The sequence below is a fragment of the Phaseolus vulgaris genome, chromosome 6, assembly GCF_000499845.2.
Source record: "Phaseolus vulgaris cultivar G19833 chromosome 6, P. vulgaris v2.0, whole genome shotgun sequence".
Classification (NCBI taxonomy): Eukaryota; Viridiplantae; Streptophyta; class Magnoliopsida; order Fabales; family Fabaceae; genus Phaseolus; species Phaseolus vulgaris.
The window spans coordinates 23179368-23204484 of NC_023754.2; the positions used below are offsets into that span (position 1 = coordinate 23179368).

At 30.8% G+C, this 25117-nt stretch overlaps 3 protein-coding genes across 4 annotated transcripts; 2 read left to right on the plus strand and 1 right to left on the minus strand.

The window, feature by feature from the left end:
• Nucleotides 1–5267: 5267 nt before the first annotated feature.
• LOC137831986 (uncharacterized) lies at nucleotides 5268–9456 on the plus strand. 2 transcript variants are annotated; one of them, XM_068639929.1, is made up of 6 exons: nucleotides 5268–5551; nucleotides 6240–6392; nucleotides 6952–7045; nucleotides 7429–7511; nucleotides 8383–8536; nucleotides 8979–9456. In XM_068639929.1, exons 1-6 carry the CDS (start codon nucleotides 5399–5401, stop codon nucleotides 9212–9214), a joined length of 873 nt encoding a protein of 290 aa, XP_068496030.1. In that variant the 5' UTR covers nucleotides 5268–5398; the 3' UTR covers nucleotides 9215–9456. The 2 variants fall into 2 exon arrangements, with proteins under 2 accessions (XP_068496030.1, XP_068496031.1); XM_068639930.1 differs by lacking the exon at nucleotides 5268–5551 and adding an exon at nucleotides 6088–6155.
• A 2345-nt stretch (nucleotides 9457–11801) lies between these two features.
• On the plus strand, nucleotides 11802–13931 carry LOC137831987 (annexin D8-like). The gene is made up of 6 exons (XM_068639932.1): nucleotides 11802–11874; nucleotides 12027–12172; nucleotides 12296–12514; nucleotides 12981–13193; nucleotides 13500–13589; nucleotides 13661–13931. The coding sequence occupies exons 1-6, from the start codon at nucleotides 11802–11804 to the stop codon at nucleotides 13859–13861; spliced, it is 942 nt and encodes a 313-aa protein (XP_068496033.1). The 3' UTR covers nucleotides 13862–13931.
• A 1870-nt stretch (nucleotides 13932–15801) lies between these two features.
• LOC137831988 (ent-kaurenoic acid oxidase 2-like) lies at nucleotides 15802–19892 on the minus strand. Its single transcript, XM_068639933.1, has 8 exons — nucleotides 19344–19892; nucleotides 17483–17960; nucleotides 17097–17363; nucleotides 16900–16989; nucleotides 16725–16803; nucleotides 16417–16523; nucleotides 16210–16328; nucleotides 15802–16077 (listed from the first exon to the last, which is right to left on the minus strand). The coding sequence occupies exons 1-8, from the start codon at nucleotides 19568–19570 to the stop codon at nucleotides 15984–15986; spliced, it is 1461 nt and encodes a 486-aa protein (XP_068496034.1). The 5' UTR covers nucleotides 19571–19892; the 3' UTR covers nucleotides 15802–15983.
• Between the last annotated feature and the right edge of the window lie 5225 nt (nucleotides 19893–25117).

Genomic DNA, 25117 nt, shown 5'->3' on the forward strand with positions numbered 1-25117 from the left:
TGGATAGTGTTGATACTACATACATATTTAGGTGGTTATTATCTACTTGGGAATATATGGACAGATGATTAATATCTACATTGTTAATGGATAGGATGGGGTAATACAGTTTGTAAATTAAAAAGCGATTAATGTAAAATAACACGAGTCACTATGATAGGTGTAATGTAAGCCGTTTGCGTAATGGCATTCATCCCATGATTAAAAGTAAAAGTTGTTTTGATGTTAATGTTAAATCAAATCCACTTTGTTTGTTTTGAGTACCCTGCCTAGTGCCTGACGTAGACCGTTAATCAGGTATAAGATTTTGCTAATTAAAGTGTGATAACTTTGATTTACTACAATCATAGTAATAATCATTTTATTAAACTTTAGAAATCACCATTATACTTCCTATATTAACAGGTTTGATTTTTTTGAATGTATTTTTTAATTTGAAAAAAAGTTTTGAGGAAGAGATTTTACGAAAATATTTAATTAATTTTTTTAGCAATATTGTTAGAAATTGTATTTTTTAACTGTACATAAATGTACATAAGTGCACGTGATATTTTATTCGTTTGTTTTAATTATGTTTTAATTACTGATTTAATATTTCTAGCTGCTCATAAAATCATTTAAGAGTCATTTACCGCAGATACTATAAATGTAATTGTTTGCAAAGATAATAAAATATTTTTTTCTGATTTATTAAAAAAAAACTAACAATTGGTATCAGAGCTATCTTCTTGAGGGATCTGTGTGAGGTTAGTAGAGTGCATCAATGGAAGGAGGTTCCAATTTTTCAACAATGGCACCACCTGTCTTTGATGGAGACAATTATCAAATGTGGGTTGTTCGTATGGAGAACTACCTACAAGCATTGGATTTATGGGAAGATGAAGAGGAGAAAATTCAGTCCCTTCCAGAAAACCCTACTGTGGCACAAATAAAATCATAGAAGGAAAAAAGGATGAAAAGATCAAAGGCAAAAACATGTCTATTTGCAGCTGTATCTCCTATGGTATTCACAAGGATAATGTCTTTGAAGTCAGCAAAAGAAATCTGGGATTACCTCAAGAATATGAAGGTGATGAGTGGATTCGTGGAATGCAAGTGCTGAATCTAATCAGGGAGTTTGAACTGTAGAGAATAAAGGAGTCAGAATCCGTAAAAGAGTACTCTGACAGACTTCTAACCATTGCCAACAAAGTGCGATTGCTTGGATTTGTGTTAAAAGATTCAAGAATTGTGGAAAAACTGCTTGTAACGGTTCCAGAGAGGTTTGAAACCACCAGAACAACCTTAGAAAACACAAAAGACCTATAAAAAATTTCTCTTACAGAGCTCTTAAATGCTTAACAAGCACAAGAACAAATAAGAGCCATGAGATAAGATGAAGTAATAGAAGATCAAGCAGAACCACAGAACTAACAAGAAAATGGAGAAGTTGTTGGACACAATAACAACAAAAAGAGAAATTATCCTCCTTGTAAGCATTGCAACAAGTTAGGTCATCCACCATTTAAGTGCTGGAGAAGACCTGATGCTAAGTGCAACAAGTGCAATCAACTTGGGCATGAAACAATCATTTGTAGAAACCAAAGTGAGCAACAAGATGTAAACCAAAGTTAGCAACAAGACGTAGATGCTCAATTTGCAAATGAGGAGGAGGATGTACTTTTCGTTGCAACTAGTTTCTCCAACAATATTTTAAGTGCATATTGGTTAATTGATAGTGGATGCACAAATCACATGACTTATGACAAAAAACTTTTCAAGGAGTTGAAGCCTTCAAAAATTTCAAAGGTCAAGATAGGCCATGGGGGTCACATTTCAGTAAAAGGAATAGGAACCATTGTTGTAGCAACACATTAAGGTACTAAAACTATTATTGATGTGTTATATGTACCTAATATAGACCAAATTTATTGAGTGTTGGTCAGTTGCTACAAAAAGGCTTCAAGGTGTTTTTTGAAGATAACCATTGTTTGATCAAGAATGCTACAGGACAAGATTTGTTCAAGGTACAAATGAGAGGAAAAAGTTTCTCATTAGATCTATTTCAGGAGGAGCTGACTAGTCAAGGGCTTCTAAAGATGCAAAAATCTGAAATGGAAGATGATCCACCAATTAAAGGCAATCGATTACTCTATGACATATATCATAGATGTAACATTGCAGTATGTGAATCTGCTGATTACAAAGAACCTCTTGATCACAAAGAAGTTATCAATGACCCAAAGTCGAAAAAGGCAATGGAGGAAAAGGTGTATATGATTGAGAAGAACAAAACTCGGGAGGTTGTTGACATACCTCGAGATAGAAAGGTACATCAAATGAATGTCAATACAACATTCCTAAATGGATTTCTTGAAGAAGAAATTTATGTTGAGCAACCTAAAGGTTTCATTGTGGAAGGAAAAGAAGACAAAGTTTGTAAGTTGTCTAAAGCTATTTATGGCTTAAAAGATGTTTCCAGAACATGGTATAACTGAATTGATGATGATCTTATCAGCTTAGGCTTTGACAAAAGTCTTTTAGAATTTGTACCTTATGTCAAATCAAAAGGTGTTGAATGGAGATTAAACAAAGCGAGGATGAGGAAAGAAAAATTGCAAATTTGTTTACTTAAAACAGAAGAATAAAATATCACGTGCACTTATGTGCATTTATATGTAGTTAAAAAATACAATTTCCAACACTCCTCCTTGAATTTTGAACTGCAAATTCCAATCTTCTGTCTTGAGAACTCAAACTTGTTGGCAGGAAGTGTCTTGGTTAACAAATCTGCAATTTTTTCATCCTTGCTTTGCTTAATCTCTCCATTCAACACCTTTTGATTTGACATAAGGTGCACATTCTAAAAGATTTTTATCAAAGCCTAAGCTGATAAAATAATCATCAATTCGGTTATATCATGTTCTAGGAACACATTTTAAGCCATAAATAGCCTTAGACAACTTATAAACTTTGTCTTCTTTTTCTTCCACAATGAAACCTTTAGGTTGCTCAACAAAAATTTCCTCTTCAAGAAATCCATGTAGGAATGTTGACTTGACATCCATTTGATGTACCTTTCTATCTTGAGTTATGTCAACAAGCTCCCAAGTTTTGTTCTTCTCAATCATATACATTTCTTCCTCCATTGCCTTTTTCGACTTTGGGTTTTTGTAGGTTCTTTGTGATCAACAAGTTCACATACTGCAACGTTACATCTATGATATATGTCAGAGAGTAATCGATTGCCTTTAATTGGTGGATCATCTTCCATTTTAGATTTTTGCATCTTTAGAAGCCCTTTACTAGTCAGCTCCTCCTGAAATAGATCTAATGAGAAACTTTTGCCTCTCATTTGTACCTTGAACAAATCTTGTCCTGTAGCATCCTTGATCAAACATTGGTTATCTTCAAAAAACACCTTGAAGCCTTTTTGTAGCAATTGACCAACACTCAATAAATTTTGGTCTATGTTAGGTACACATCAGTAATGTGTTGTTACAACAATGGTTGCTATTCCTTTTACTGAAATGTGACCCCCATGGCCTGCCTATCTTGACCTTTGAAATTTTTGAAGGCTTCAACTCCTTTAATTTTTTTTTGTTATAAGTCATGTGATTTGTGCATCCACTATCAATTAGCCACGATGCACTAGAAATATTGTTGGAGGAACCAGTTGCAACGAAAAGTACATCCTCCTCCTCATTTGCAAATTGAGCATCTACGTCTTGTTGCTCACTTTGGTTTACATCTTGTTGCTCACTTTGGTTTTTACAAATGACTGCTTCATGCCTAAGTTGATTGCACTTGTTGCACTTAGCATTAGGTCTTCTCCAACACTTAAACGGTGGATGACCTAACTTGTTGCAATGTTTACAAGGAGGGTAATTTCTCATTTGTTGTTATTGTGTGCAACAACTTCTCCATTTTCTTGTTGGTTCTGCTTGATCTGGCTACAAATGTTTCTCCAGCCACCCTCATGATTGACTGTTAAGGCTCCTTCTATTGGTCCATCTTGTCTCATGGCTCTTCTTTGTTCTTGTGCTTGTAAAACATTTAAGAGCTCTGTAAGAGAAATTTTTTATAGGTCCTTTGTGTTCTCTAGGGTTGTTATGGTGGCTACAAACCTCTCTGGAACCGTTACAAACAGTTTTTCCACAATTCTTGAATCTTTTAACACAGATCCAAGCAACCTCACTTTGTTGACAATGCTTAGAAGTCTGTCAGAGTACTCTTTTACAGATTCTGACTCTTTCATTCTCTGCAGTTCAAACTCCTTGATTAGATTCAGCACTTGCATTCCACGAATCCTCTCATCACCTTCATATTCGGCTTTGAGGTAATCCCAGATTTCTTTTGCTGAATTCAAGGACATTATCCTTGTGAATACCATAGGAGATACAGTTGCAAATAGACATGCTTTTGCCTTTGATCTTTTCATCCTCTTTTCCTTATGTGATTTTATTTGTGCCACAGTAGGGTTTTTTGGAAGGGACTGAATTTCCTCTTCTATAGCTTCCCATAAATCCAATGCTTCTAGGTAGGTCTCCATACGAACAACCCATATTTGATAATTGTCTCCATCAAAGACAGCGGTGTCATTGCTGAAAATTTGAAACCTCCTTCCATTGATGCACTCTACTAACATCACAGATCCCTCAATAAAATAACTCTAATACCAATTGTTGGTTTTTTAGAATAAATCAGAGAAAAATATTTTATTATCATTGTTAACAATTACATTTATAGTACTTACAGTAACCTTACAGTAACCGTATATTTATTTGCAGCTAAAAAACAGAATTTCCAACATGATCGTAATTTGTTATTTTTACGTAGCTTAACTTCTTTTTGATAATGAAAGACCTTACTATATGTAAGTATAGATTTAAAGTCAGTAATCTGTTATTTTTATTCCTAAATGTATAACAGTACTGTTCGAATGGTATATGAATTTAAAGAAATTTTATTGAAGGTCTTTAGAAATGTATTTACCATTTACAATAATTTGAAACTATATGTCTATCAACTAAGTATGATTAATATATATATATATATATATATATATATATAATTCCAATAAAAAAATAAAATTGTACTTATATTTGTTATTAATACAAACACAAAACAAATGCAACGCATTCAGTAACATGCTATCTAGCATGCATAAATTGGACAATTAAGCAACATAAGAAATGAAAATTATACTATATATAAAGAGAAATAATAATAACATATATATATATATATGTATGTGTGTGTATTTATGATAAGAAAAACATTACAGGTCACCTAAAAGTTACTACACATTTAATTTTGCTTTAACAACTTTGGTTGGGTTCTTTTCTTGGTTCCTAGACAGCCACGCTTAACACTATGCAAGCAAGATAAGAACTTTACGCATTCTTTTGATGTTACTATGATATTGCATTTGCCGCCAACCCAATACTCTTTGATGGCATCACATTCGCCGCGACTTCTATCACTCACCCGAAGGGCCTTTTCTTCTTCCTCCTCTCTAGGAGGGATTTCTATGGTTCAAGGAGCTTCCAGAGGAATTGGCCTTGAATTTGTGAGTTTTTTTCCTTTCTTTTCTTACTTCCACATAATCCATTGCTTTCATACAATCTGGGCATGGCCACATTGTCAAAATTTCATCTTAGTGTCTGAATCATAGTATCAGAAAGAGGTGAAGTTGCTTTTCGCCTTCACCCTTTTTACTTCTCTAAGTATTAAACCATTAATTACTGTAACTGTACAGGAGTAGAGTAATATGTAATGGGGGTTAGAGTGATTTACTCTTTTTTTATTATGTTAGGTTTACCTTTTTTAATTTTGACTGGTAGTGGTGCTGTTGTATTACAATAGTTACAGTCAATTTATAGTATATCTCAAAAGCAGACCAAGACTATTTTAGTTATCAATTTTTCTTAAGGGCCAAATATCAATGAATTAATTACAAATTATTGATTTTTTCAAGAATGATAACTAGCCTTTCCATAATCTTCAACTGTGCTGTGCAATTTGTACAATGTATTTGTTTATTAATAAGGCTACGCAATTTGTTCTTTTGACAAACATATAATACATGAACTTAATTTTTCATTTGAAACACTTAAAACAATCTGATGGCTTATCCTTTAATTCGCCTCCATTGGCTCCACATGTCAATGGAGGTATCAAGAATCTTGGTTGTGATATTTATCAAATAATTTTTCTGAAACAGTTTTAACACTGCTTTCAGTTTCTTCCATCTGCAGGTAAAACAACTTTTAGAGAACGATGATAAAGAGCATGTGATTGCTACTTGCCGTAATCCTAGTGCATCAACTGGGCTTATCCATCTGAAAGATAAATTTGCGGATCGACTTAGAATTTTGCCATTGGATTTGACTGTTGAAAGTTCAATTGAGGTTATGCTTCCTTTCCCTAATTGTTTTCCTTTTCATTTTCCCCGACAGAAGCATACCTTTAGATCTTAGACACCAAGAGAAAACTTCAAGTACTTTTTGTTCTTTCTTTCTTCCTAGTCTCCCGCACTTCTAAGGGTACCTAGTTACAGGGTTAGATAGTAGGTTCTATGAAGGTTAATATAGATATCATAAAAACATTATTTAAACCTAAATGGTATTGCACATGTCCACCCTTATCCTGTTGTCAGCTGCAATATAGGAGCTAGTGTCAAGGGAAAATTAGCAAATCTGATGGCCCTTTCTTTCAAGACCGATGTTATGCAATTCAACTGTTTATCACCAGTTATTGTTGTTAAGGATGGTATGTTAGGGAGGCATGCCACAATTTGTAGTTTAAGGGGAATAGGTAGATGAGGGTGGGTGTGTACAATTTTCCTTTAAGCTTACTTACATCCAAAAACATTATTATGAAATTCACGTTCCTGACAGTTCACTGTTGGATTAAAATAATTCCAAACTTGTTAGTCTCTTAAGATTTGTATATTTCATAATATTTCAGGCATCTGCATTGTCAATAAAAGAGACATATGGCCGTCTAAACCTTCTCATTAATGCGTCTGGCATTCTTTCAATACCTGAGATAATACATCCAGGTAAAAAAGACATGTTTCTTTCTTTGGTAATGCCCTTATAATATCCACTGCCTACAGTAGCATACTGAAAGTTTTAAGATCCTAAAATCTCTGATTGCTGTATAAGCTTTTATTCATGTATCCCCCAGCCCCACCCGAAAACGCGTACACCACTAAAGGAAAAACAAACTAAAGGTTAAAAGATAGAAAGATAAAAGAACAAATTATTAGCAGATTTTTGTAAAACGGGAAGAAAATAATTTGCTCCTATAAAGAAGGAAGTGTGAATGGAGGCTAGTGATGTTAAAAGGTGCGCAAAATTAAAGAGCTATTGTCTTGTTTTGAGCTTATGCTTCTTACAAATACTAGACAGCTGATTATATTAGTTATCTCTACAAGTACAGAAACAACATTGAGCAAAGTGGAGAAATCATCTTTAATGCTTGCGTATGAGGTTAACGCAGTGGGTCCTGTCTTAGTTATCAAGGTACATCAATCTAATTTTCATCACAGAAGCTATTTATTTATCTATTTATGAAAGTTTTAGGAGTAAGACAGAAATCTCTCTTGCTCTTATTTATACATCTATTCCTACTTATATGGCACATTAAGCTGGTTAAAAATATCAAACTGGTGTAAATGATTTCAGTTGGTAAGACAGAAATCTCTCTTGCTCTTACTCCTGTTTATATAGTCCTCCCTACGTTTTGCGATTTTAGTACTATGCATTTGAACTTCAAAAGATTATCTCTCAATTTGTTGCTTTACACTTTTGTAAAACACTTCTACAATTTTACTATGATGACAGTAGTTGTATCCGTTGATTAGATCTGTAATCAGCTCAGTGCTTTTACTAATGCATTCTTAGACTTAATCTAAATAAGATGAACTATGTGTGCACAAAAGGCAGCTTCTTCTGAATACTAGTTATTTCAGCTGTCCTAAAGGTGGCTAATCCTCCCAACTCATCATTTCCATAGAATGCTATCTGCAATACCCCTCCTTCACATTGATCCAAAGACTGGAAAACTACCGAACAAATCTCCTACTGTTCCTTGCTCTCCTGCATACTTTCATAAAATTTCTATAACTATTCATGATAAAACACCTGAATTTGGGTAATTCACTCAGTTTTGTAATTCATTCATTCCACTGCCGAGAAAAATTTATTGATTGTCCACAATAATTTTTCTTTAAATTTACCTTATTTATATAATTTTAAGCAACAATTACAACAATGGCATTTATCTTTGTTTGTATATGTTCATAAGTGTTTCTTTATCTTTGATTAATATATGAGTATGTTTTCAATAATTTGAGTCAATATTTTTATCCAATTCTGTCAATTTTAAAACCAGCACATGTGGCCTCTTCTAAAAGTGGGAGGTGGCAATGGGACTGGAAGAAGTACTGCAGTTGTGGCTAGTTTGAGTGCAAGGGTTGCATCTATTGGGGACAATCGTCTTGGGGGTTGGCACTCTTATCGATCTTCAAAGGCTGCTCTTAATCAATGTATGACTTCATTTATTATTATTATTATCTCTGTCATGCTCTGATATCAACTTGAGAAAAATACAAAAGAATAAGTAATGAATTTTAGAGAGTTATTTTCCCTGTTTTAGGTTATCATATGAAAAGGAAGAGATAGAATAGGAAAAGAAATATATAGGAACTAGGTATAACACAAAGAAAAACAACTTTTTAATAAATTCTACTTAGGGAAACTTATTCTAACACAAAGGACAAGACATTTCTTCAGTTTGAGAGTGTTTGCTTGAAACCGTATTTTCAGTGCCTTATTGGCACCGTTCATTTTATAGTTGCATGTACATGTAATTTTAATAAATACTTGTTCTGCATTGACGAGAAGTATAAATCAAATGATTTTGAAATTGTACAAACTGTTTGAATGGTAATCTAATCTTTACAATCTTCTCCCCTTTAATTCTAACAGTATCGAAGACTGTCTCCCTGGAATTCGCAAGAAAGAAGGATCCAATTGCATGCATTTTACTGCATCCTGGTACAGTTGACACAGATCTCTCCAAGCCTTTTCAGAGAAATATTTCCCCAGATAAGATCTTCAGCAAAGAGTTCTCAGTCCAAAAGCTGCTAAGCATCATTAACAATGTGAAGAGCCATGACAATGGCAAGTTCTTTGCCTGGGATGGTCAAGAAATACCCTGGTAACCGTCATAACATGTAAGAAATATATCAATAATAATCACAGCTGCTCTAAAGACAACATAGTATTTCATAAAATTCATTGATTCATGGATGTTTGTGGAATATGAAAGAAAGATAGATACTTTTAAATGCTTGCCATACTGATGAGGATAGAGATTACATGTTCAGGTACTTAAAAAATATTTTGTATGATATTTGCAATCGCTAAAGTAAATTAAATAAAATTCTTCACATTTTCTCAGTCATTTGGTGGCCTATTATTATGTGTTCTGTCTAAGGTCTTATGTTGCCTTCTTTTTTGTAAAAAAATTGAGATAATATATAATAATAGTATGTAGGTATGTTGCATCATATCTTGCTGCTGTATATGCTTATGTGTAGACAACGCTATGTCTATGTATACCAGTTTCATATTAGATGGCAGTGCTCATACCTGATTCTGTGCATCACAGTTGAGTATGTGTTTGTGTATAAAGCTTTTGATATATTTAAATGGTTAAATTTGTTATAGAAAATACAACAGAAAAGAGACAGAACATTCTTAAAGTGACACAGGGTGGAGTCTTCTAACCTTTTAAATTTGTATGAAGGGGTAGTTTCATGCCACAAGGAAATAGTTTGCAGAAAAAACTCAAGCTAAAATTTGTCATCATTTTTATAGGTGAAGCTTTCTTGAAAATCTAGGACTTTGAAGAGAATGGTAGGTATAGTGCAGCAGGAGAAGCTTGGTAGGTGTGCAAGTACATGATTCTCTGCACGATTTAATCCAAAATATTCACAGGGGTTGGTAAAATGAATATGAAAAGGATAAAGTGGAGGCAGTGATCACAATTTTTAATCGGAACTGATTCATTCATGCAGTAGTAATGCATATCGACAAGAATAAAAGCAAACAAAAATGATGTTTTTAATATCCACTTTCCAACTCATTTTAACAATATAATTCACACTGTTTACTAGAATGTACATTAAATTATCTAACATCGTTAAATTGTTATAGGCTAAAGAGTATGTTGCTAAATAAATAATAGATATTGTGATGTTTTAACCATTAAGTTATTGAATTAAGTTAATTTTCTTATACTACTATAAAATTATTAAATAAAAATTAATTTTAAAAATAAAAAATAATTAGTTATTTTATTGACTAAATTATAAAGAATACAAATTACTTTACATACCAATAACTTGTTAAAAATAATATTTTTTATAGTTTATAAAATAATATCTAATTTAATCAATATATATATATATATATATATATAAATAAAGAATTTTTATTTTCTGCTTTATAATAAATACAAATGCTAAATAACTAATTGTTAATATAAGTAAATTTTTGCAATTTTAACCAGTTCAACTTACAAAATTACACTGACATAAAAAAAAAGAGTATATTATTAATAATAAACTCATAATGTGACTAAGCTCTCATAATAGATGTGCTAAGTTACTAAACATAACATTTAAAAATTTGATATAATTATTTGAAGCAAGAGGCGTATTGCTTAGTTGATTGAAAACGTGTCTAAATTATTGTAGTCTTTCTCATATATATATATATATATATATATATATATATATATATATATTCTTACAACAAGGACCAAGAACACTAGAATCAGGTTGACAAGATTTAACTCTTATACAAATTTTCTAATCTTGGGCTGGACTCTCTCGGTTTCTTCTTGGACTGGATACTCTGGACTTCTCCTCACGTTGGGTGCTCTCGGCTTCTCGCTCAGCTAGGTGCTCTCGGCTTCTCCTTCACACAGATGGGGGGGGGGGGGGGGGGGGTTGTACCTGCAAGTCGCTCCGATGCCAAAGTCAGAAAAGATGTAGTGTTCATCAAATAAAAATCACTCTTACCTTTTTCTTACATTGACCTCCTATTTATAGGGTTTCTTTAATGGGCTTTCCACTTTTACCTTTGGACTTTCTTTCCACACCAATTTATTATTTACGCACCCTCTACTGCAGGTTTCTATCTTAATTGGGCCTTATTATAATAATATTTATATTTTGTTTTATTCTTTTATGCATAACCTCTAGGTTATGTCTAGTATTTAGCTTTCGGCCTAAACCTCTCGGTTTTAGCCTATCAGCACAACACTTGTGTAACCTCTCTGTTATGTTTAGTATTTAGCTTTCGGCTTAACCTCTTGGTTTTAGCCTACCAGTACAATATATATATTGAAAAATGTGTAAGAAAGAAATACAATATTTATGTGAAATATGGAAGGATAACTATGTTTGGATTAAAGTTTAGTAAATACTTTAGTAAATTTCAATCCACAATAAAATGAAGAAAAAAACGCGTTTGCTTTTTTACTGTTTCAAAGTTTAATTTAAAAATGTTCGTTATGATTTAATTTGAAGTTATAATTTTGTTATGTTACTTCTGATTAATCTATTTAACGCTAAGTCCGTTATTAATTCTTTAGAATAACATAAATATTTAATTGTTATGTGTGTTATTTTAATTTCTGAAATAGTTACTTCACATTTCACATCTATAAAATAGAAAATGGATTCAACATTTTTGAATAAACCTTGGCTCTAGCAAAGATTCTACACAAGACAAGATCAAATGACTACTCTAATTGCTGCAAATGATTCTTCTCCCATTGAAGACGCTGAAAATATCAAGAATGCATGCAAAGGTTATCTTTTTCCAGTTTTATTAGTATAATGTGATTTTAATTTGACTAGTTTAAATACTTTATTTGTTTATAAAATCATCTAAATTTCCTTTATATAAAATCAAGACATAACACCTAAACATGTTTTGTTTCCAATAATGTATGATTCATAGGATTTGGGACAGATGAAGCAGCCCTTATATCCATACTAGCACACAGAAATGTTACTGAAAGGAAACTTGTGAGGATGGCTTATGAAGAAATTTATCATGAAGATCTTATCCAACAACTCAAATCTGAACTTTCAGGAAGTTTTCAGGTCAAAATATTACAGTTCATTGCATTACTTTTCTAATAAGTGCGAGAAGAATTACCTTTTTCTTCAAACCTTTTGGATGCATGTGTTTAATAATTGACATTGTTATTACTAATATGAAATCAGAGAGGTATGTGCAAATGGACTATGGATCCAGCTGAAAGAGATGCTGCATTTATCAAGGAAACACTAAAGAAGGAAACAGTGGATTACAAAGTAATTATTGAGATTGCTTGCACAAGAACTTCAGAAGAGTTTTTGGCTGTGAAGCGTTCATACCAATTACTATACAAGCATTCCCTTGAAGAAGATGTGGCCTCAAAAACAATTGGTGATATTCGCAGAGTAAGTCAATTTTTACTACAAAGCATTACCAGTGTTTTGTTCTCTGCATAACATATTTCAGTTTATGAAGTATTAGAAACTTATAATAAAAATATCCTGAATTTTGAGGCTTCACTCGCATAACATAGAACTAATATTTTCTTAATTTAGTTCTTAAATAAGAAGTGATATTAAAATGTGTCACTATTGCTGAGATCAAATTAAGAATGCAACATTAAAAATCCATAAGACTAACTGTGAGTTGACCAAATTGATAAATCTTACATGTAGAAGACAGATTTAATAAGTTTTTATACATAAGAACTGAATTGAGAATTCATTATATGTATATGACTCTAAATTTATATATTTTAACCCATTTTTTACCAGCACAAACCAGATGAACTTGCTAAAATATAAAACATGAATGTATGTATAACCTTTCACTCCTCTATATTTTGCTCTTGGCTGATGATTTTTTATGCAGTTGTTGGTTGCAGTTGTAAGCACCTATAGGTATGAGGGAGAGGAGTTTGATGAGAGTCTGGCCAATTTAGAAGCAAATATTCTCCATCAGGCAATTGAGAAGAAGGTTTTTTGTGACGATGAAATCATAAGAATTTTAAGCACAAGAAGCAAGAAACAGCTATTTGCAACTTTTAGTACCTTCAGAAACACCTATGGCACCACAATTACCAAGGTAATGTAAGTTATATATTCTACTCACCAACAGAATACAAGAGAAGGAACGCACAAATCATCATTCATCACATATTTCAAGTCTAAAAGAAAGATATTTTTGAAATTTACACTTTATGGGCTGCACATGAATCCGTAAGATTATGTATGTCTTTAGATATCATGTGACTTCAATGCTAATGTCATGTTTTGGTTCATCATCAAGTGTTGGTCTTGTGTTTATTCCATTTATGTTTGCTCCCAAACATGTTCATCATCCAGTGCTTGTAATCCTATTTTCAACTTGGCATTCTTTTGCAAATTGTAGGGATTATCATCTGATTCAAGTGATGAATACATGGTAACACTGCGTACTACCATTCGTTGCATTAAGAACCCCAAAAGATACTTGGCAAAGGTAACTCTAGTCATCATATTCTCTAGTTTATGACTCACTGTATGTTAAATAACTTGTATTCACTGAGTTAGGTGATATGCTACGCCTTGAATGATTTGGTAGCTGAAGAACATGCATTGAGCCGTGTTATCATCACTCGAGCAGAGAAGGATTTAAATGAAATCAGTGACCTTTACTTCAAGAGAAATGGTGTCACACTTCAAAATTCCGTGGCTGAGAAGACATCAGGAAATTACAAGACTTTTCTTCTTGCTTTGTTAGGGAAAAATTAAGTTTAGTCTATTTATGTTTAGGGTTTGCATGAGATCCATTCAAATGGGATCTGTTCACTATCCCTATGCTTCAGAAAAAAGTAATTTCCAAAACCAATAAATAAATTCAACTGATCTTGGTTTACATGCACATAACACTGTTGATTCATGTTTATAGTCTTTGTTAAAGAAAAAATACTAACAATTTTTTGTTAATTTCTTGTTAAAAATGTATTATTAATATTATTTTTTATATATTAAACTTAGTTTAGTTTGGATCTGTACACTGTATTTTACTATTTTAAAATGATTGTTTGAGGATATCTAATACCTCTTTCTAACACTTTCTACTTTTGGTAAAAATTTATTTAAAGTTAAAATAAAAAGATAGTAATGAGAGACCTACACAAATGTCTAACAAGTATGTTTAGAAGTGCTGTAAAATATGATGCATATGAAATAAGGACACAACAATTGAAAGTTTGGTGGAGTTGTCTCATACTTTTCACACCACATGTTTGACTGGTATAACCTTCACAAACACAGACAAACTCTGACATATGAAATGTTTTAAGATGAATATGCAATTATTTAAATTTGTGTCAAGTTTATATTAACTAGGTTCCATGTTCTGTATATATATTAGTAGTTCTGTATCAGTGCACAGTAAGAGTATTTTATAAAAAAAATTATAATAATTAAAAGACTATAATATTAACAAATAAAATAGATTTACACAATGTAACATCATTCTTCTAAGTATATCTACAATAAATGAAGAATAAAATAAAAAATTTATGTCTCACTCATTGTATATTGTATATGTGAGAGTAATGATCTTTAAATCTCTTCTTTTCTTATACACTCTTTCAATTATTTTTCTTTATCATAATAGCTTCATTTCAACCACCAATATTTATACTAAGAACAAATATACTTGCAAGCTTAGCAACACCACACCATAATTATCTTGAGCCTATTGTTTCACAAATAACAGGTACATAATTACATTTAGAGAGTCACGTTTTTTACATGTTAAAAAAAATTTGAACAAATAAAAGGAATTGAAAATATAATAATGTTTATACCATATATATATATATAGGATGTAACATCATATTTTAAAGATTTTTAAATTAGGATTTATGTTTATTTATGATTTTAGATAAAATATTTTAAATTTTTATTTGAGTAGTACATTAAATAATTTAAAATTATTATTTATTAATATTTTTAATAATTTAGTAATTTTATTTATTTCAGATATTTTATTTAACTAGGACATTAAATAATTTAAGATTTATATTTGTTTAAAATTTTGAATAATTTAGAACTTTTATTTATTGTAAATTTTTATTTAACTATGACATTCAATAATTTAGGATTTGTATTTATTTATAATTTTAAATAATTTAGGTATTTTATTTATTTTACATTTTTTAATATTAAATAATTTATCTTTTGTATTTATTTAGAGGTTTGAATACTTTAGAAATTTTACTTATTATAAAATTTTATTTAAGTATGACATTAAAGAATTTAGGTTTGTATTTATTTAAGATTTTGAATAATTTAAGAATTTTATTTATTTTAAATTTTTATTTTATATGATATTAAATAATTTAGGGTATGTATTTATTTAAGATTTTGAATAATTTTAAAATTTAATTTATTTCAGAATTTTATTTAAGTAGAACATTATATAGTTGAGATTTTGTATTTATTTAAAATTTTAAAATTTTTATTTCTTTCAGATTATTATTTAAGATATTTAGAATCTTTTGAAATTTTATTTATATATGAAATAAAATAAGTTAGAATTTAAGTTTATAATTTCTCATAGTTGTTTACGAATAATTAAGCTTATGAGTAGGTACTACCAAATGGAACATAAAATTATAGAAACCTTACTCTATTGAAGTAGTTGAATAAAACTAAAAAGACAGCAAATGGAACATAAATTGTAGAATCCTTAGTTTATTCAGTTGAATAAAACTAACAAGACAGAAGGTTTGATACGTGAAATGAAACTGATTGCTATCTAGATCCCTGCTTTTATTTAAAGGGAAGCTTGTAGAAACTAAGAACAGCCACAATCACATGCTTCTAGTATTCCATGCAAGGATCTTCTAGCAGAACACAATTACTTCACTTTCTTGATCCTTGCCATGCAGTTGTCAATGGGCCTTGTGTGAGGTAGGAACTTCATGGGGGCAAGTGGATTCAGCTGTTCAAGCCTGTGCAGTAAGACATAAAGAACATCAACATTGAACACTATTGAAAATTTGTTGTTTTGTTGTTATGGTTATCAAAATATATTTTTGTTGAAGGAATGAAGATAAAGTAATGAAGAGGGAGATAATGTTTACTGGTAGCCTAGGAGAAAATGATGAAGGAAAACTGAGATTTCAAGCTTGGCAAGATCATTGCCGGGACACAGTCTAGTTCCTGCTCCAAAGGGAAGAAATTCTCCAGCCTTGCGCACCTCCTATCATTTATGGATCATCAATCAATCAGATACTCTAACTATAAAATTTCTTCAATTCAAATGTCTCAACTAAATCATTCCAACTTACATTCCATCTCTCAGGATTAAAGTCCTTTGGATTTGGATAGATCTCAGGATCAAGATGAACAGACCTGAACCATGTCATCACTTTCCATCCTTTTGGAATTAGGTAACCTGTAACATCACAAAATCCACTCAAATCTATTTTTATACTGCTATTAATCAAATATTTTCTACTTATATTATTTATGCTGCATTATGTTGGAGCTTATAATGTAATGAAAGCATGTATCAGGTGTATCAGTATAAAACTCTCAGCACCACTAAAGTCTTCATTCATCAAACTGATAGATTATGTTCTGAATATTGACTCACCATTGATATTGACATCATTCTTTGTCTCCCGGAAGACCATTAGTGAGAATGTGATAATCCTCAGTGTTTCATCAACCACCTTTGCAATGTAAACAAACAAAATAGATATATTATATAATCACAAGATATAGATTATAACTTGAAAGTAAACTTTAATGAACCATATGTCTTCTACCTTGGAAAGATACTCCATCTTCCGAACTTCAGCTAATGTCAACCCTTTCTGTGTTGCAGGCCTATTCCTTATAATTTCTTCTTGTTCTTCCTATTTAACCAAATAAATAAAAGTAAAATTGAATTTGTTGGGTTAAGGTGATAATGAAAGTTTAGATGAATTAATGATAATTAAGAAATTTGATATGAAGTTGATACCTTAGCCTTCTTGAAAAATTCTGGATGCCTTTGGAGGAAATAGGTTGCCCACGTGGTAATATGTCCTGAGGATTCATGACCAGCATTCAAGTACATCAACATGATATCAATCACATCTTCATCACCCAATTTTCTTCCATTTTCATCTTCAACATCTATAAGAGCATCCATCATATCTTTCCCCTTTTTCCCAGGTAAATTTTGCCTCCTTTCATTTCTTCTTCTATCCACAACAGATTGAAATATGGCCAAAAGATTTTTCCTTGCCTAAAATTAAAACATAAGATATAAAATAAGATTAAACATGGACATTTTTTCCTTGTATTTGAATGTAGATCATTACTTATAATAAATTGAATGCTTTAAGATAGTGAAAATTATGGTACCTTAAGAGCTGTATGGAATGCGAATCCTGGAATGTTAATTCGAAGGGATCTAACTCCATAATTGAGTTTAGTGTATTCTTTTTCCAATTTGTCCATAACATCTTCACTTTCTGAACCAAGGAAAATATATATAATGATTTTGAAAGTAAGCTTGCGCATCTGAGTCAAAAACTCAATGTCCCCCATGGTGGTCCATTCCTCCAATGAACTTTTGACAACTTCTTCAATATATGTAATGTAAACAGAGAGTGCTTCATAGCCATTGATGGAAGCAGATGTTAAGCGTCTAAGGCGTCTGTGTTCTTCATAGGGTATTGAAATGAAAGACTTTTCTCCCATGAGCTCTACAGTGGAAGCAGGCCATCCAAGAGTGAAGTTGTCATCATCTGTCAACACCTTTTTGCATGCTTCTGGAGTTGTCACGATTACACTTGGATTTCCAAACATCAACACCTTGTATATCCCAGTCTTTCCAAACCTGCATTATTCATTGCATTCAAAAGCTTTAGCTTGTTACCTCATAATTTATGCATGGAATGATCAATTCATTATCATAATCCATGCTTCACAGTATGTAAAATATATTATTTATTTATTAAGAGGGAAGTAATTGACATTCATTAGAATAGTGGGGCTTGATGCTTCTGAGGTACACTATTAAAAACTGTGCAAACCATACCAATACAACATTTATTAAAGTCATAAAATAGTTGACAACTGTTAAAAAATTAGAAGTCAAAGATAGTAATTGCAATATTTAAAACTCAAATTTTTTTATGAAAAGAATTCCCTAAAGTACTGCACTGTGTTTTTTGGTCTTAGCAAAATAGGCACAATTTTGTTTGAAAGTGGATGATGATTTTGGACTAACAAGGTGAACCCCTAAACTTGATGCCTGTGTTGTGTCCCTCAAAGTGGCACAAGAAGACAAAAACCACCGCAACAATGTTATGTTATAGGTGTTTGGACTGCACTGGATCATCCTAATCACGAGATGGTGACAGGCCCACATTCACATGATGTCGTTTATGTGTTGAGAGCAAAACGTCAAAAAAAACAAAACACAGACGGATGAATGTATGCTTTCAGAAAACAAGTATAATTCATGTATGAACTATAAAAGAGTACAAAATCATTCAAAATGGATTTTCCACTCCCAAGCAAAAGTTGAGAACCAATGTTTGTTCAAGAAATTAAACTTGTTAATTAGCAAAAGAAAATGGCAGTTTAACCTCTGGATCCGAAGCAAATGAGAGCAATCATGGGGACAGTGTTTAAGTTTTGTCCAAGAGCTTGATTTTAGAAGAAAACTTGCATGCATTTGGACAAAATTTCCACCTAGAGGTGGAGAGTTTGGATAATGTGTACGATATCATAAGTGAGATTTTCCTTATAGAGTTTGACATACATGAGATCATAAGTACAACCAGTATGAAAAAAGTATGTGCTGGGAAAGAAGAGTTTTGTTAATATATATGAGATCTGAATGATGAAAAGTTTAGACTCTAATCAAACTCAGTACAACTAACAAAAAAAATTATGTTTTAACAAAGGAGAGTTTTGACATGCATGGCATCATAAGTTTCAATCTAAAGTACTACTATTATAAAAAAAATTGAAAAAGGAGTTTACATAATGCATATGAAATACTGTTGTAAGTTTTGATAACATGCATGCTATGATAAGTTTTAATCTAAGTGAGTATTACTATTATAAAAAATATGTTTTGAAAAGGGAAGAGTTTGGATTATAAATATGAAATCATGATTAAGATCTGTGAAGAGTTTGGATAACATGCATGAGATATTTTGAGTGCTGAAAATGAAAATGAAAAGGGTGGTGAAGAGTGTGAATGGTATACCTGGCGTAAAAGGAGTCTATGAAGGTATCAGGGTTACTGGTCTTGAAAGCACTGAGGAAGGACCACATGTTGCCGATTAAGGGCCACCCCATATCACCAGGGGGAAGAAAGTATTGCTTCCCTCCCAGTTTGTGTTCATAGAGAAACCAGTTTACATTCTTGAGCAGGTACCTTAGGACTAGAAGGATACCACCACCATAGAGTAACCAACTTGTAACACTCTCCATGATCAACACACCACAATTCTCACTGCTTAAACTTAGACAGCTAACTCACTCTCTCAATATTCACCTGAACAAGAAGAGAAAGAGATAGCAGAAGAAGGGATGAATGGAGATGAAAAGGAGTGTGGCCTTATATAGTGATTTCTCTTCAAAAAAAATAGATTTTCATTTATTTTTTTAAGACTTAATCACGTTTTTCAAGTAGAAAGGTTCAGAAGTGGAGATACATTAAATGTTTATTCAGAGAAAATATGAAGGAGAGATATTGTTGGCCATGGAGAGATAATGTATATTGGATAGAGATTTTAAAAGATTCTTCTGATATAAAAAAACATTGCAGAATATAAAAATGCTATCATTTATCATATTTTGAAAAAAAAAATCATAAGAATTTCTGGTTTGAATTCTAATGAAAAAAATTATATAGAGGATTTAAAACCAGCATGCAAATGCAAGAATTACTAAAGTCCTTTTTTTAGTAACAATCTCAAGCAGAAATTATCAAAGTCTTTTTTTTTTCTTCTAACAAGGTATGAATAAAAATTAAATATGAATTTTCTAGATCAATTACACTATTTAAGAAAAAAAAAGCATTTTTTTAAACCATATTGTATACTTTAGGTTCACTTATCCTATTTAGCTTTTTTTTATATTTTATTATTTTAATTTTATATTTTTTAATTTTGAAATATTAAAAAAACTCTAATAAATTTATTTTGTAATGCTCTCTTAATCCTAAGGTATGAGAAATATTTTATGTTTTTCATTGGACTCGAATGTTATAAAACAAAAAATTGTGTTAGGCTCAGATGAATAACAATAAAATAATTACGAGAGGCTAACTTTTTTTTGGAGTGATTATAGTTTAAAATGAACAGTGTTAATTTTCACACAAAATATGTAATTATGTAATTCAAGAGATTGAAGCAAAATTGATTAATAATATAAATACTTATATATGCGATTACTTAATTTACCTTACCTTAATATAAGTGCACAATTTCTAAGGATTTATTTGAATTGAAGAGATAATGGAAAGGAAAAAAATAAAGTAAAGAAGATGAAAAGCTAAATTATTTGGATTAAAACGTTAGGAGAAAGAAGTGGAAAGTTTATAAGTAATTTGATTGATTATTAACAAAATTTATACTAATATATCTAAAAATAATTTCATGTAAAATATAAATTAGAAATTAAAATAAAATTTTAAATTGAAATAAAAATTACTATCAAATATTAATAAACAAAAAAGTTATATTTTAAAATAATAATGTATTAAAATAAATTATTCAATGTTGGTAAAAACATCATATCATATGTGTTGGTTTGATTTGAAAACAAAATAATAAGAATATAATAGAATGTTTGTGAAATATTATTACATAAGATTGAATGAGATAAGATTCTTTTATATTTGAATCTATTAAACATGGACATCTTTTCCTTGTATTTGAGTGTAGATCATTACTTATAATAATTTCAATGCTTTAAGATAGTGATGAAAATTAAGTTACCTTGAATGCTTTATGACTCTAACTCCATAACTGAGTTTAGTGTATTTATTTTTTCCAAATTCTCCATAAGAAAAACATGTATAATGACTTTTTGAAATGTCTAAGCTAACTCATTAGATCCAGTGGTACATGGTTTATACTAACTTATCAGACAATTCAGTGGTAGAAAGTTTATAAATTCTATTAACCTCTCATGAACTGAAAATAGATATTCATAGTTCCTAATTTGAAAAAGAAACTTTTCAATACATGAGAAGGAAGAGTTTTAGTAAAATGTCTATCTTGAAGAGCTTTTCTAGAAAACAGAGAACAGTCACAGGATCAAAACTATTAAGACTTCATTCAGAAAATAAATTATTCATAATAATCAATCCCATATTTAATATTACCAATATGTCTTTATTATGATGTTATGACAGCAGAAACTGTGATAGGGTCTGCACGTTAATTGATGTTGCAAACACGCAATATTTAAAATAATATTAACCTTTTTCTTAATAATGTAAAATATTTAATTTATTTAGCAAGAGGGAAGTAATTGAGTTGAGGTGACTGGTAAACAATATTAAAAAGTGTGTAAATTAGACTAGTAAAACGCAATTCCCTAAAGTTCTGCACTCTTTTTTGGTTTTAGCAAAATAACCACAATTTGTGTTTGAAAGTGGGTGAAAACAATGTGTGTAAAAGTAGGTTGTTAAGTGATTGGTGGAACGTGAAAACATTATTTCTCTTTAAAGTTACAAGAAAAGCTCTCCAATTAAGTGATTGATTGGTAGAATGTGAAGACTTTATTTGTCTTTAAGTTTCAAGAAAACCCCTCCTCCACTTGATGCCTCTGTCCCTCAGAATGGCACAGAAGACAAAAATCACCGAAACAATGCCAGAGGGCTGTTTGGACTGGGCTGAACCATTCTTATCACGGGATGAAGAGAGGCCCACTTTCACATGCTCTGGTTTATGGGCTGAGAGCAAAACCTCCAAAACAAAACAAAACAAAACACAGACAAATTAATGTATGCTATCAAACATCTTTTCAGCAAAGAAATCAAAATATATACATAAGGTACCAACCCTTTTACAAAGATACATTTGACAAACTATAAACAATAACAGATCAACAAATTTCCATATACAATATCACTCATATCTATCACTGTCCTTAACTAGACCTTACCTAAGCCTTCACCCTAAAACTATGTATCAACTTCTGCACCAGGGAAAGAAGCACACAAAATAAGGCATAACCAAAAATATTCACTGCTACACACATGCATGCCCTATACCAGATTCTCCTCCCACTCTTCAAAACCTTTTCTGCATGAAACATCACCATCACAGTAATACATCAATCCATATCCATATTCTATACGTGCACACAGATAACACTCCCAACCAACTACCACCCTTTTGCTTTGGTGAGATTCCCTTATCCACTTATCACTGTTCCTACAAGTCTTCTGCATAAACATGGTCAACTCCTTATACATGCAGTGGTCAGAACTAGCACACCATTCAATGAATAAAGGACATGTCTCTTCCTTTGTCTATCCTGCAAAATATGTTCTTCCTTTTTAACCAGATTTCAAACCAAAATTTTACCTTGTTACCATTACCAAGTTGTCTTCTAATATTTATCTATGTGCTGTCTTTAAATCCTCCAGAAGCAAATACTGTTTTAATATATGTGCATCACAGCAAAAATCATATTTTTATTAATAATAAAAATTATTTTAAATACCAATAATTTTTTTAATTTATAAAATAATTTTTAATTTAATCAAATAGTAATTAATTATTTTAATAATAGTAAATAATTATTTTAGTTTTTACAATTATTTTTTATTTAATAACTTGTAGTGTGGTAGTATAAAAGTGTCTTTAGGTATAAACATTACTTATAGGTTATGAATAACAAAGATATGTGATTTTTCTGATTATCAATTACAACATTTAAGAAACAAGCATTTATTTTTGTTTTTATTTTCTAAAAGTATTTTTTATACTTTGTGTAAATTTATCATAGTTAGCTTTCATATATCTTTTTTTTTTAACTACATTAAAAAGTATTAATAATTTTATAGTTTTTTACTAGCTAGCATAATAATGTTTGATCACGAGATACCTAGTATTTTTTTTCACTTTTGGTGGGTGTGATAAACACTCCATACATAACTCTTAGTATTTGAATTTTGTAACATAACTCTTAGTATTTGAATTTGCTCTCTTAGTTTTAAAATGCTAAAAACATTTCCTTTTTTACTATACTTAAATGTTACTAAACAAATAATTAAATAACAATTTAATATAGAGACAAAAAATAATTAGTTACTACATTGACTAAATTAGATATTATTTTATAGACTAGTTATTGATATCTAAGGTAATTTTATTATTAATAAAAATTTATAAAATGATTTCTATATTGGTATCTACATTATCTACCAAATTTTAGCTATGAATATTCTAGATTTTAAATTAGTCTTTACAAAACTAATAAAAACTAATTTGAAATATAAATTAGTCAGTAGCCTTGATAGCTAACGGTTAGATATCACCTTACAAATTACTTTAGATACCAATATTTTTTTAGTTTATAAAATGATCTCTAATTTTTATTTTTTTTATAAAAGCTTTCATGTTAGGTATTGTTATGCAACTTGACATCTGAACTAGGCTGACACATCAAGTAACAACAATCATCTATCATCACATGAAAAATTATTATTAAAAAAATACAAAAAAATATGGGGGACTAGACCAAAACTCATATGTTAACAAAAACGATACATAGGTATACTATACATATTCATAAATAATTCTAAGAACAAACTAGATGGAAGCCTATTATACCAATGAAATGATTTTCTATGAATAAATCCTAAATTAGCAAACTTATTAGCACACACATTCCCTTCACAAAAAATATGAGTAACGCTAAACCTGATTTTCCCACAGTAATTAAGACAAGTATTCGGTCGATTACGAATCATCAACGAAAGATTAGTCCTAGCAGTAAATGCAGCACAAACCAAGGCAACATTACATTCAAGTCATACATTAGTAAGCCCCATCTTTTGAGCTTCATCCATAGCATGAATAACTTCATAAAACTCAGCAACCATAGCAGTCTGAACTTCAAGAAACGCAAAAAGAAACCAATAAACTCTCCCATACTCCCACGAAAAATACCTTCACAGGTAGCAAGATCAGGATATCCCCTAGCAAGCCCATCGGTGTTAATTTTAACCCAGCCTGGTGAAGGGAACTTCCATCTAACAGGAAGAGGAGGAAGAACTTTATCAGTCTGAGTATTAATACCAAAAAACTTAATCACGTTGAAATCCAACATATCATTCTCTATTGAAACTTTAGACAAATCGCCCACTAGATAAGTTAAATCTTTAATTACCGAAATAGCCTAGAAATATCAATTTTATCCTGAAATCTAACATAATTCCTCATACGCCATATCATCCAAATAGAAAAAGTTATCATAGCAAGCTTAATCAATTTAACCAAAGGACTATCATCACTCTTAATAAAAGAAAGAAGATCATCCTTATTAGAGAAATGAGAAGTAAGAAAAATTTGTCAAACCCAACTCCAAATATGCAAAACATTAGAACATTCAAAAAATAAATGTTAAATAGATTCTTTGTGCTTTTCACAAAGCGTACACATAGAAAAATATGCAAATCTTTATTTTGAATATGATGATCTGTAGGAAACCACCAATAAAAAACTTTCTAAAGTACTAAATTTTTGGAAGGCAAAATAAATGAAGACCAAATGAATTTACCCCAACTATAAAAAACTCATGATTCCAAGAAAAAAGTCATAGCCGATAAAAATATTTTAGATTGATTAACTCATCACTCATTAAATTCAAATATGTCCTTAATTAGTATGTATTATAAAAAAAAAAAGCAACCATATAAAAAGTGTGATATTACCATAGTGCAAATGTGTTATTGCTCCTTTAAAGGTAATTTTGTGGGTTTTGCATAAATATGGTGTAACTCTCTACCTTTATCAT